General features: G+C 41.3%; 1 protein-coding gene across 1 annotated transcript; it reads right to left on the minus strand.

Moving 5' to 3' along the window:
• Positions 1-272: 272 nt before the first annotated feature.
• Positions 273-12,269, minus strand: LOC117556821 (X-linked retinitis pigmentosa GTPase regulator-like; the record flags this gene model as incomplete). The annotated part of the gene is made up of 14 exons (XM_034232361.1): positions 11,708-12,269; positions 11,331-11,456; positions 11,145-11,237; positions 10,267-10,329; positions 9,744-9,902; positions 9,504-9,653; positions 9,249-9,407; positions 8,359-8,514; positions 8,115-8,239; positions 7,734-7,940; positions 6,757-7,261; positions 6,568-6,659; positions 2,609-4,786; positions 273-323 (listed from the first exon to the last, which is right to left on the minus strand). Coding segments are annotated over exons 1-14 (4,095 nt in total), but the record flags the coding sequence as incomplete, so codon positions are not given.
• Between the last annotated feature and the right edge of the window lie 1,749 nt (positions 12,270-14,018).

The raw sequence follows: 14,018 nt of genomic DNA on the forward strand, positions 1-14,018 counted from the left end.
ATAAAAACTCAAGTTGGATACCGTTATTAATCAGCTGTAAGTTTTAGTTTGTTTGAACTTAGTCATTATAATTATTGTACAAAATGGTATAAGAATGCAAACTTAAATTGATTATAGTCTATTATCAATTCAGGTTAAGAAACTGTTGCTTGCATCCTATTTTAAAGGCATTTATTTGTATACTCTACTAAAATGCAACAAAAAAGGGTTTGATTCTATTAATTGTGTCTTTTTTATTGCACTTTGGCAGCAGATTCCTGTGTAGCTTCAGATCTGAGTTGTTTTATTAGTAAGCCTAATTTATACTTTTGTAGCAACACTATTTTTATATAATGGCAAAGAAAGGGTTCAGAGTCTTTTCTTTCTTTCCTGTGTCATATGTGGCAGCACTGTTCAATGTTTCTTGAAAACATTACCCACTGTAGTATGTGACATGTGAATAAACTCCAACTCTGTATCAACAACACTGTTGTGTAACTTCAGTTAAATACTTGTATGTGTGTAGATTAGAAAGAGGTAAGATAAAGGATCTGCAGTATTTTATGAGGTATTAATCGTACAAAGGTCAGTTTTATACAAGTAGAAGTGTGTATTTACCTGGTCAGTAATGGCTACGCCTCTCTATTTGGACTGGTAGATCTCGGCAGACTGGCAACTTTAAAAGTAGCTCTCGGTTCAAAAAAGGTTGGGCACCCCTGTTCTAACATAAGGATGCACTCTCACTGTTACTGTGGGTTCCTTTATATCATGTACGTGGGCTGGGCATTGTGGTTTAGTTTTAGTGACATGCAACACATGCTGCCGTCGATACTCACTCCTAAACTGTGGTAAAAATGAAAAAGGCAATCTATTTTTGCCACATTTGAAAGATAAATGAATATAACAGCGTCAGTAAGTGATAAAGTGATAAGACACAGACTGGTGCGTTGTTGGGTTTTGTCTTTAATGGGAGACAATAGAAAGAATACATTAAAGCATTAATAGCGCTGTTGGAGTCGGGACTCACGTGAGCAGCTGGATGCTGAGGCAGAACCTCAGTCTGCTCACTTCCTCTCCCCTGCAGCGCTCGTCTTCCTCTTCCTCGGTGCTGCTTTGGGAGTTTCTATCTGTTGTTTGTCTTTCCTGTCAGGAGGCAACTTCAGTTTGCTCTTTGTTGTTGATGCTTTGACTTCTTCCTCCTCTTCCTCCTCTTCTTCCTCTTCCTCGCTAGCAGGAATTTCACTACGTTTGACATTAGAAGCCTTTCCTTTTCCCTCACTCTCCTCCTCTTCCTCACTTTCTTCGTTAGCGTCTTCCTCACTCTCCTCCTCTTCATTTCCATCAGAGTCACTATCTTCTTCCTCCTCTTCTTCATCCTCTGTAACCTCCCCCTTACTCTCTTCTTCCTCCTCCTCCTCTTCTTCGTCCTCTGTAACCTCCTCCTTACTCTCTTCCTCCTCCTCTTCCTCATCCTCCTTACTCTCTTCTTCCTCCTCCTCCTCTTCTTCATCCTCTGTAACCTCCTCCTTACTCTCTTCCTCTTCATCCTCTGTAACCTCCTCCTTACTCTCTTCCTCATCCTCCTTACTCTCTTCCTCCTCCTCTTCTTCCTCCTCATCCTCTGTAACCTCCTCCTTACTCTCTTCCTCTTCCTCATCCTCCTTACTCTCTTCTTCCTCCTCTTCTTCCTCATCCTCTGTAACCTCCTCCTTACTTTCTTCCTCATCCTCCTTACTCTCTTCTTCCTCCTCTTCTTCCTCATCCTCTGTAACCTCCTCCTTACTCTCTTCCTCTTCCTCCTTACTCTCTTCCTCTTCCTCATCCTCCTTACTATCTTCCTCCTTACTCTCTTCTCCCTCCTCCTCCTCTGTAACCTCCTCCTTACTCTCTTCCTCCTCCTCTTCCTCATCCTCCTTACTCTCTTCTTCCTCCTCTTCTTCCTCATCCTCTGTAACCTCCTCCTTACTTTCTTCCTCATCCTCCTTACTCTCTTCTTCCTCCTCTTCTTCCTCATCCTCTGTAACCTCCTCCTTACTCTCTTCCTCTCCTCCTTACTCTCTTCCTCTTCCTCATCCTCCTTACTATCTTCCTCTTCCTCCTTACTCTCTTCTTCCTCCTCCTCCTCATCCTCTGTAACCTCCTCCTTACTCTCTTCCTCCTCCTCTTCCTCATCCTCCTTACTCTCTTCCTCCTCCTCCTTACTCTCTTCTCCCTCCTCTTCACCCTCTTCTTCCTCATCCTCTGTAACCTCCTCCTTACTCTCTTCCTCCTCCTCCTTACTCTCTTCCTCTTCCTCCTCCTCCTTACTCTCTTCTTCCTCCTCCTCCTCCTCCTCCTTACTCTCTTCCTCCTCCTCCTCTTCCTCCTTCCTCTCTTCCTCCTCCTCTTCCTCATCCTCCTTACTTTCTTCCTCCTCCTTACTCTCTTCCTCCTTACTCTCTTCTCCCTCCTCTTCACCCTCTTCTTCCTCATCCACTGTAACCTCCCCCTTACTCTCTTCATCCTCCTCCTCCTCTTCCTCCTTACTCTCTTCTCCCTCCTCTTCACCCTCTTCTTCACCCTCTTCTTCCTCATCCACTGTAACCTCCTCCTTACTCTCTACTTCCTCCTCCTCTTCCTCATCCTCCTTACTCTCTTCTTCTTCCTCCTCCTCATCCTCCTTACTCTTTTCTTCCTCCTCTGTAACCTCCTCATCTCCATCACTCTTTTCATCTTGATCTTCCTCATCTTCCTCTTCCTCCTGAACACTGGCATCATCCTGCTTCTCACTTTCGCTCGAATCTTTTTGATCCTCAGTTTCTTCCTCCTCCTCTTCGTCAACCTTGTTTTCTTCTTCTTCCGAGACAGATGCTGAAGTGTCGCCTCGGGGCTCTGACTCTTCACCACTTTCATCTTCTTCATCCTCACTCACCTCACTTTCTTCCTTTTCTTCTTCATTGTCTTCCTCCTCGCTGTCACTTCCCTCCTCCTCTGATGCCACACTTTCCTCAAACTCACTCCCTTCTCCACCTGCTTCCTCACTGCTTTCTTCCTCCTCCTCTTCAGCTTCTTTGACCTCACTTTTCTCACTTCCTTCTTCCTCTTCCTCGATGCTGGAGGCTGTTTCCTCCTCCTCACCATCTTCCTCTGCAGTTTCATTATCTTGTTCTTCCTCAACAGAAACACTCTCACTTTCTTTACTTCCCTCTTCCTCCTCTGCTTTGTTGTTCCCCACCTCACTTCCACTCTCCTTATCTTTCCCTTTTCCCTCACCTGCACCGTCTTCTCTCACGTGATCCTTGTAGGTTTCCTCGTCTTCTTCATGTTCTTGCTGGAAAGTTTCCACTTCTGCACCCCTTCTGTTCTTCCCCTCAGTTTGTGAACATTCCATGTCATTTTCCCCCACTTCCTGTTGAGACGTATTGTTACTTTCTTCAACCTCAACTTCATTCTTATTGACCTGAACATCTTTCTTTGAGCTTTCTGCTTGTGGATTTGAAGAAGAATCCGACAATGTTGTGGAAAGGGAAGGTTGCATAACGGCGCTCTGCTTTGTGAATTGCTTGACTCGGCTGGGTGTTTTGGGGGGCGTAGAGTCAGACTGGAAGCCCTGTTCTCTTGTCCCCGCCTCACTAAGGACCCCCATAGCTGCACCTGCTATTCCAACAGCAGGAAGAAGAGAGGCTGCGGTACTGATGATTTCCCCCCACTTTGGCTTTTCTTCAGTGAGGCTCTGAGTGTCCTCTCTGTGTAACCCAGCAGCAAGCAGGTCTCTATCAGCAGGTTCAGGGCCCTGCAGGGACTTGGCTCCACAGACAGAGACGACCTCTGCTCTCCGAGTGCTTTGTGAGGAAATAGGGTTACATAGCACTTCAGCAGATATATCTTGCTGTGATAACAGCGGGCTGGATGCTTCAGTCTGCTTACTTCTGGGCTTTGCCTTCTTATTACCTTCAGAGTCAGCTTTAACTCCGTCTTCTTCTGCTCTTGCCTTTATTTTAGATTCTTTTGTCATCTTTTTGTCTTTTACTGTAGCACTGTCACCTTCAGGTGTCTTCTGCTTACCTGCAGTTGTACTATTCATCTTTTGAGCTTTGTTTAACTCATCTTTCACAACTTTTCCTTTGCCTTTAACGGGTGTAATTCCTGTACTTTTATTTTGTATTTTCCCTGGTAGTGATTTTACCCCAGGTCCTTTGTTTTGACCTTTTCCAAGGGCGGATTTAACCTTGAGCGAATCTCTTGATGGAGTTGTTTTTAATCGGCGTGTCTCCTGTTGCATCTCTTCTTCAAAAGGTCTCACCTCAGTGGTTTCTCTCTGAATTTCTTCATGTTTTTCTACAGATGACAAACTTTCACTTTGGACAGATATGCTCGTGATGTCCTTTCCCTCTGTTACATTAAACACTTCTTCTTTCATATCCTCTTTGTTTATTATACTTTCTTTCCCATTTCTATGTTTTCTGTCATCTGCCGTCCCTTCAGTCGTTCTCTGCGGGGCTTCAGTGAGTGTCTTTCGGACAGATTGTGCAGTTTTTGGACTCGGTGATGATAGTTTTTTTGATTTCAAATGGGAAGATTGATTTTGAGCTTCATGACTTTTTATTTTAATGGTCTGCTTTGTAATGTTCTCTTTGCCTTTAGATGAGACTTTTTTAGGTGTGTTTTTTAGACTCCTTGGTGGAGTCAGTTCTTTCTTTAAAGAGCCCTTCAGGCGCTCTGTGACTGAAGCCTTAGGAGAATCTTGTTCTGCCTCCCCATTGAACTGTTTGGCAAACAACCCTGCCTCTTCCGTAGTTCCTATAGGAGGCCTGCCTTTCTTCTTGTCCTATAATAAATCATAGAGAGAGGGATTCAGTCAGATGTGAAAATAAAAATAAAGCTGACAGAAAAGGTCATATGACTGAAAATACTGTGTTGTAAAAATGAAACATTTTAGAAGTGCAGCAGCAGACCTGCAATCAACGTGTCTGCATGCGTAGTTTTGGCATTTTATGTTTTGTGTCTTTTACTGCCAAAAGCATGTCCGCTCTAGTTTGAGGAAGCAATTTCTTGTTCAAAGACAGACTTCAGTACCTCAAGCAGAAAAGATTACGAGCATTTGTTTGGAGACTATGTTACAATATTTGTGGATGCCATTTGTTAAAATCTTCTGAAATAATTACCAATATAAATCAGCATTTTTGTTAAAGCACAAGGAAAATGATGGGTTTTCTTTGCAGAATAGTCATAATGGGAACACATTATGTCGATGACTCATCAATACATCTGTCACTAGGTGTAAATACATATGTGGTAGGAGGTAAAGGAAACCATGGTGATGGTTGAGAGAAGATGAGAGAAATCCTTATTTTTCAAAAGGAACTATATAAAAACAAACGGTGGTTTTTCTGGGGTCAGTCGGGTGTGATGTACAAATGTTCATGTATTCAACTTCATAGCAGACTTTAAAATGCATGTTCAATAACTTGTGGCGTATACTTTACTGTAGAGATAGTCATATTATACTCGCTTCACTTCAGATTTTTGACACACAATTAATATTTGGATTTTAAAACATTTTGTTGCATATTTCATTGCACACAATCGATTATTCAGTTAGCTTCTAAGTCCTTAACCTAGTCCTTAAAGTCTCATTTAGAAAAGCCAGAAGACATTTTTTTAAATGACTTTTTTGCCAATTAACTTGTTTCAACTTGTATCTCAATCTATATTAAATAAAACCCATTTAGTAAGCTTTGCTGATAAAACCTGTGTCAGATTTTGAATGCATGACTTACACTTATAATGACGTATTTTAATTGGTAGTTTGTCTTAAATAAAAGGCCATGTATTCTCCTTCCACCACTGCACATGAATGCACATGCAGACACACTTATCATTACAGCTGGACAGAATTCGGATAGTGATTGCTGCGTGTTGTTCTAAATTACACAACAACGCTGGAGACTCTTTCACAGCTTGCTTCATCTCTGGCTGTGGAAAAACTGATATGATGTGGCAAGATTGTGTGAGAGTTTGTATGTGTGTGTATTTGTTGCTCTGAACAACACACAATTGTGTATTGGCAGAAGCAATCCTAATCTCTGAATCTGCTTTGAGGAGATGTATTACACATTACTGGAACACACACACACACACACACACACACACACACACACACACACACACACACACACACACACACACACACACACACACACACACACACACACACACACACACACACACACACACACACACACACACACACACACACACACACACACACACACACACACACACACACACACACACACACACACACACACACACACACACACACACACACACACACACACACACACACACACACACACACACACACACACACACACACACACACACACACACACACACACACACACACTGTGCTGAGCTATGCACATTTCCTGGAAAAGTCAGTGAGTGTTCAACATCGCTGCTTCCTGCCCTGGAGTGCACATAATCTAGACCACAACCAAGAAGCTTGAAGAGGAGAAACAAGTTCCACTGACTCTCCGTTTATGACTCTGTGGACATTATATATTATTTCTTTACTCTCCATCAAAGTCAAGAGAGTTTTCTTACCATATTAGGCCAAAAGTCAGAGTGAGATCCTTCCTCAGACAGATCCTCCTCCACATCTTTTATGATCATTTGCCTCTGCATAGTTTCTCCCTCTGAAAACAAACAGACAGTGACTTGGTTAATAAACAGCTGCATACCAGAGTATCTATACCTAAACAGACATGTGATAAAACTATAGCTTATTATTACCTGTTGATTGTGAGGCAGGTTGCTCTTCTTCCTCACTGAGAAGTTGATTGGAAACATCACTGGAGGGTCTGTTGGGGCTGCAGGGCTCTTTAGGTGCTAAAGGAGATTCTTCAATTAAGGCTTTTTCAGTGGTTGCCTCTTTATACAGACTTTGTTCTGGCGTACTTTTAGGAGATATTGATGTGTCATGATTGTTTAAATACTCTGGTGATAGTATGGGAGAAGGCAACTCGGATGTAGACCTATAGGAAGCAGAGGATTTCTTCTGAGAGGTATTTGATGACTGAGAATGTGGGCTCGATGGTTGAGATGAGATCACTGGAGATCTGGGGGAGAGTGGGGGGCTTAGTGTAACTTCTGATTGTGGTTTAGGGGATGATGTAGGGGTAGTAAAGTCCTTTGAGAGTGTTTTGGGGGTTGGAATATTTCTGGATGTTTGCCAGGAGGTGTTGAGGAAACCAGAATTTAGACGTGGGAGGTTGTGAAACATCTCCTCAGAGATTCCCTGAAAGAGGAGAGGAAAAAAACAGCCAAAAACATCAGTGAGTTAAAGATTTGAACCACATCTATGGAGCTCCCCCAACCAGTTAGGAAGTGGCACTGCGGCAGAGCTACAGCTTAGTGTAACACTGCCCCCTACTGGAGTTAGAGTGTCATTACAATCATCTAAAGCTGAGATAACAAATGTTCTACTCTAAAATTATTTTTGCATCATAATACCCATTTCATTATTGAATAGGTTATAGTAGTAAAGTCAATTGTAATGGAAAAACAGTTGTATTGCTTAGAATAATTTATTATTATATCACATATCTAGGTAAGAAGTTTGCTACAGGTGTGATGGTGCTGAATCCCCACAGAAAGGGATAAAATAGCGTCTACTATCACAGAAATCCCACTTTTAGTTTATAGGTGTCTAAAAAAGTGTGAGAACTTGATCTCGCCTGGAAAATAAGTACCAAGGGGTAGGTTCTCACTTTTTGTCTGTGGCGGGCTCGAGCAGCGATCGCTGAGAGTGGGACGATTAAATTAGGATCAATCAAAGTGTCCAGCAGCAGGAGTTCTCGATAATTTGGCTCCAAAAAGGTATCTGTGATTGTCACATCCTCCTCTGGCAACACTTCTTGACTCTCTGGTGGTCTGGGGGCTGCAGTTACCAGCATGTGGTTTCCACCGCAGGACACCTAAACCAGAGAAAACACAGGAAAGTTTATCATGTGTGTTGTGTATGTCCTCTCAATATGCAGAAGCATGGGGTAAAGCTTGGTAAACTGCACATATACAGGGGTTTTTTGGCCAAAAGTGTTTCGGGTATGGATGACATAACCATCCTGAGATGTTGCTCAATATTCACTTACTATTAGAACATTGTACTTTAGGAAACGTGTGCAGAGGGCCGGGCTGAAGTGGTTGATAAAGTTATCCTGCCCTAAACCCAGTTTCCCATGACGACAGTTACCAAACGTGTAGAGAAGCCCGCTGTCTTTGGAGGAGGAGGACAATTGCATTAGATAAAGTTTCATTCAATTGCTGGACATTTCAATGATGAAAGGTTGCCAGGCTGCATCATAATGAGCAGAATGAGCTTTAGAGATTGCTTACTTGTGATCACAGCGGTGTGGTTTTCTCCACAGGCGACATGTTTGATACTGCTGTTAGAAAAGTGCTCCAGTGGTTTTGGCAAATCGACTTCAAACAGAAATGTTCCGTGGCCCAGCTGACCGTACTGACCTCGGCCAAACGTGTATACGTTCTCCTCTGGCAAAGCAACACAGGCACAATGAAACAAACCACTTATATAAACCGCAGGGGTGGAAAGCATGTTCATTTACATTTCAAAGAGAAAAACAAATATGTTTACCTCGCTACATGTGTTTGATTGCTTGGGGTATTTAGTCATTTGCATAGTGCAAAAAACTACAAACCCATTGCTGTGAGAAGTCATTCAAGCTAGTTTTAATAGAAGTCAACTACAATCTAGAATAAGGTGACATTTTTCTTGAAACTAAAGCAGGTCATATTTATCTTGTCATCTTCCATGATTTTTACAATCTTTTATTAAATATTCATGTTGGAAACAGGTTGAATCTATCTAATTAGACGACACTGGAGATTTGTGAAAATGTAAAGATTTGTTCATTTAATAAAAAAATTAAATCAGTTTCACCTTGAGTCGCTAACATTAAAGTGTTGCTTACATGTTAATACATACCATAGTTGATATAAATTAATGAAATGGTTTGTCTGCATAAGGAGTACTTGTTGTTGTTTAGTTACAATTAACTGATAATGTACTTTTACTTGAGTAAAACTTAACTTAACTAAGTGCAGGACTTTCACCTAGTAAAGGATCTTAAAACGTCGTCCACCACCGATTAACCTAGGACGGCTAGTACGGGAAATGTTTGAATTTGTAATATATCTATAACATAACAGTCAAGTGTGTCCTGGAGAAAGGTGTCAGTAGAAATGTCTCTTATCTGTTCTTCTACCTGTGAGTGCCACGGTGTGCTCGCCTCCACAAGAAACCTGCGTGACATGACCTACAATCCCTTGCACCTGCTGAGGGATTCTGTGATTGGCCAGCTGCTCCCCCTGGAGACCAAGCCTTCCATTTGCGCTCTCGCCAAACGTGAAGAGATCTCCGTCCGCTAGAACAACAAAACCAACACAATATTGTTGGTTAAATAGACACTCAAACTGGGTGGGCGGTGTCTTTTGCTGTGTTTGGTTGGACTGTGCTGTACCTGTGACAAATGCTGAGTGGTGGTACCCACAGGAGACCCAGATCACTGCCTCACCAACACCCACCTCTCTGGGTTCTGCTGAAAAACCCTCATCCCCCAAACCAATCTGACCCTGAGAGTTGTCTCCCCACATGAACAGCCTCCCATCCTCTAGCAACACAAACACAGGGAGGCACACTATTATGAGTACATTTTTACTACGGAAACAACTCTTACATTATTATTAGTCACTGTTTGAACCTGTTAAGGCAGCTGAGGTATTGCATCCAGCAGAAAGCTTTTTGATTGGTGCATAGCCACAGAAGGGTTGCAGCAGGAGGAAGGATGAAGTGTTGTCGTGGTGACCCAAACCGAGCTGCCCCTCTTGGTTTCTGCCGGCACTGTAAACACTGCCCTGCCCTAAAAAATTAAATTACAAAACTGAGAACATGTTCAAAGGAACACATTGGATGTTTTGAAGAGGTAGAGGTGCGTGCGTGCGTGCGTGCGTGCGTGCGTGCGTGCGTGCGTGCGTGCGTGCGTGTGTGTGAGGAATCAAGCCCTGAGTATGGAGAAACACACTGTAGTAATAGACAAAGACAAAACATAAAGAGAAGGCCCACCTACAACATGAATTTAAGTTTAATATTTAGACCGTTTTTTTAAACTTAAGTTGCCGTAGTTTTTGACAGGCAACTTATACGCTGTGCATTCAACCCCACCTCAAAAGATCCAAACTCACACTTCAAGGAAACATTCTGATATTGTTTAAGTATCATCTTACATGTGGAGACGATTGTGTGATCCCTCCCACAAGCCACAAGCTTCACCTTCTCAGACTTTAAGGCTGAAAGGAAAAAAGTACAATTTTACTGAAATACCACAAAGAATGCTCCTCAGTCTATGTTTAAATTAGGCTAAGACAACAAGTTGATTGATAGTTTAGTCGATTTAAATCCATTAATAGCAAGTTAGTTTGATTATATATTAATTTGCATTAGTAATTATTTGGTTTCAGTTTCTAAAATTGTGAGGGATTTATGTTCTTCCTTATCTAATGTGATCAAAAAAACGGGACATCTTTGGGTTTTGGTATGTTGGTCAGAATAATAAGGTGGAAGAAGACCTCAGATCTTTTATTTAAGCAAAAGTAGCAATAACACATTGTAGAAATACTCTTGAGCAGTAAAAGTCATGCATTAAAAATTATTTTTAACATACAAATATACTTTAAGCACCAACGTTAATGTCTTCATTAATATATTCACTTTAATGTTGAAGCTGGTAAAGGTAGAGCTTGTTGAAATGACTGTATACTGCCAAGTATCTCAGAATTATATGGTACAATATTTGTGTCAATGTTTTCATAACTTTGGAAAAAAATATTGATTTTAAAGTTGGGCTTTTTCACTGTTTCCCTGACATTTGATCAAATCAAATCAAGTTTTATTTATAAAGCACATTTAAAAGCGATTTTTGGTCGAGCCAAAGTGCTGAGTACATGTAATAAAAACACATTACTACAATCACAATAAAAGACAATACATTACAACAGATGTAAAAAACACAGGGAACAGTCAAGCGATAAAAGGATTGGCAATTGGCATAATGTTCATTTAAAAGCATAATCAAAATTCACAGTTTAATTGTAAAGTAACTCACCTTTCACAAAGGCAGGTTTGCTGGGAGCAGGCTTAGATCCAATCCCCAGTTGGCCCCAAGTATTACCACCAAACATGAGCAGCCTGCCATTTTCTGCAGGAATAAGAATTGTTCAATCAGTTTATACAGAAAACCCTCTAGACATAGTAAATATTAATAAATAAAACGTGCAAAGGTTGTATGCACCTGTGGTGACAGCAGTGTGCTCCCAGCCACAGGAGATGTGCACAGGCAGGTCATTCTTCAACCAGAATGTACTAGGCACGTTGTCAGCAAAAGTGCTCTTTCCAAATGTAAAGATGGCTCCTGTTTCTAAAGACAAATGTAAGATTCATTTTTAAACTGCCTTTGATATGAAAATTAGACATTAACTTACTCTTCTTTACCTTAACCCCGGCTAAGTCCTAACCTGCTGTCAAATCTCAAGCTATTTAAGTAGCAGCCTGACAGAAATAGCACAGGTCAACCGTGTGGCATCGGGAGCAGAGAGCCAGGTAAGCACGCCTAATAAAGAAGAGTAATATATGTGCCAGGTATTCATGTATAGAAGTTAGGTATCTCACCGGGTATGTCCACATCGTCCTGTCCGGTCATCTCAATGCATCCCTCTCATCTCCTCACCGTGCGACTCGGTGCCGACTGACAGGTGGATCAGGATACGTCATAGAGGGGCGGGACTCAGGAGCAACAGATATAAGTTTTAAAAAATGATTGAAACTGTTTTTGTTTTAGTACTATCGATATAACTGCATATTCCTTGATGGTATCTCATGATCCACCTGTCGTTGAGGTGATTTGTCGTTGCGTTCTTGTTGTGTGTCGGTGTGTCGGTGTGTCGGTCTGTATGTCCGTCTGTCTTGTCTGTCTGTCTGTCTGTTTGCAGGATAACAGTTTGCTACTATGTTCCAGAAACATTTTTAATCTTGTGAAATTTCAGTAGCGGTGCTCTGTGGGTAACGTTTTTCCAAAGATGTATGTTTACGGAAGCAGGGTGGATATGTGCCGGTGTTACCGTTTAACTGGTTACACCGGGGAACTCGTTACGTTACGTTAACGGTAGGAATGGGGCGTGTACTTTGAGGAGCCATTGTCGAATAACCAGGAAATACACATTTCGATCGCTTCTTTTGTTGTTTCCATTTATCTTTTGGTATATTTGGCTCCATAGGAACACTTTGATGCACATTCAGTACCAGTGTGTGAGGTGGTTGCGATGCCGATATCCGGACGCGTACAGCGAGGACTACAAAATGACAATGAGGTGACTGGGGATGTCTGTTCAAAACATTGCAAACGTGAATAAATCATTTCAAATATGTTTTTGTCTCCGACTTTCATTTGTACATCGTTGTTAATGTGATGTTTAGTAGCTTTGATAGCTGTCCATACCTCCAGACAGCCTTGTGTAAGACACAAGTTGTTTACTCACAGCCCGAATGCAGCATCGAGATCCGTGGCCTCTCCGATTAACTTGTGACAGGACTTCTTTAGCTATTCTCCAGCGAGCAAGGTTTTTATTAAATATCTCCATCCCTCTCATCACAACAAGACTCTACACTGTGCAGAAAAAAACAACATCAATGAAAATAACCTTGCTGGATAGCTTAGAATGAAACAAACAAACTATCTTCCATGGCTGATACTGATGTCACAGTAACGGCTAAACCACAGACAAGTCCAGCGGGGGGGGGGGGGGGGCACAAGTTGAATCCATATAATGAAATTGTTATTTTATATATATATATATACATATATATATACATGCTATATATATTTATATTTATTTCTATCCTACATTGTCTAGGCTATATAAACCGGCGGAAGTGTCACAACTTTCTTGGTTTGTGATTATAGAGAGAGAGAGATAGCGACAGAGAGATAGACATAGATAGAGATACTTTAGAGATAGACATAGAGAAAGATCGGCTGTGTGTGTGTGTGTGTGTGTGTGTGTGTGTGTGAGAATATGTTATGTTAGGGCTAACCAAGAGGGGATGGATTCAGGAGTTGTTAAACAACTGATGGATTTTATGATCCACGATATTTATGCTGATGGCTTCAAAAAAAGAAAATTGTTGACAATTATCCTTTATTATCTTGTATGAATATATCTGGTATATTGCTCATTTTCCATAAAAGAAAAACATTTATTTGAGTTTGATGCATACAAATACTGTAGATGATGATTGTTGAAAATGCACTTGTACCATAAAATGCCAGCACGACCAGTTGGTTGAGGCTCATAAAAACAAAACTGTGTAGACAGTAAAAAAAAAAGTAGTTTGTGTCCCATTTGATAAAAAAATGCAAACAAATACTATTTCCAGAGATTTTTTTCTTGGTCTGCCAATTAAAGGGTTAAGCCTATATGTTTAAGCAATTATGTCTGCCTTCCCCATGGTGCACCATTAGGACCCACTGATATAAAATGCTTAACTGCCTAAGTTGCAACTATGCACTTTTTGGTGGGCTAAACCCAAGCTTCACATATTTTTGGCTACATTTAAAGTGCCAAATGTAAGTTTAGATATTATGCAATGCAACGTTTTTCTTGGCCTACATCAGTGTTATAGAAGGAAAGACAATAGTGATAGTTATGTTTCAGAATAACATTTATTGGAAATTGTTGGAAAAATATCACTTTTCACCAGTTTGAGCTTCAACCTCAGGGTCCATGTGTCTGTGATCCTCTCCAGAATGGAAGTAGTCATCACATACAGAGCATCAACTAGTTCCTGAACAGTGTCCTTCACATGCTGATATCCAAGAGAGGGTGTTACACAGTCACAAGATGGAGGAATAGAAAGCAGTATTCAATGTTTACTTCAGATTAGCTCCACGTCAGAAATGAGCATGCTTGATGTCAAGCTATCC

The sequence above is a fragment of the Gymnodraco acuticeps genome, unplaced genomic scaffold (genome assembly GCF_902827175.1).
Source record: "Gymnodraco acuticeps unplaced genomic scaffold, fGymAcu1.1, whole genome shotgun sequence".
Lineage (NCBI taxonomy): Eukaryota > Metazoa > Chordata > Actinopteri > Perciformes > Bathydraconidae > Gymnodraco > Gymnodraco acuticeps.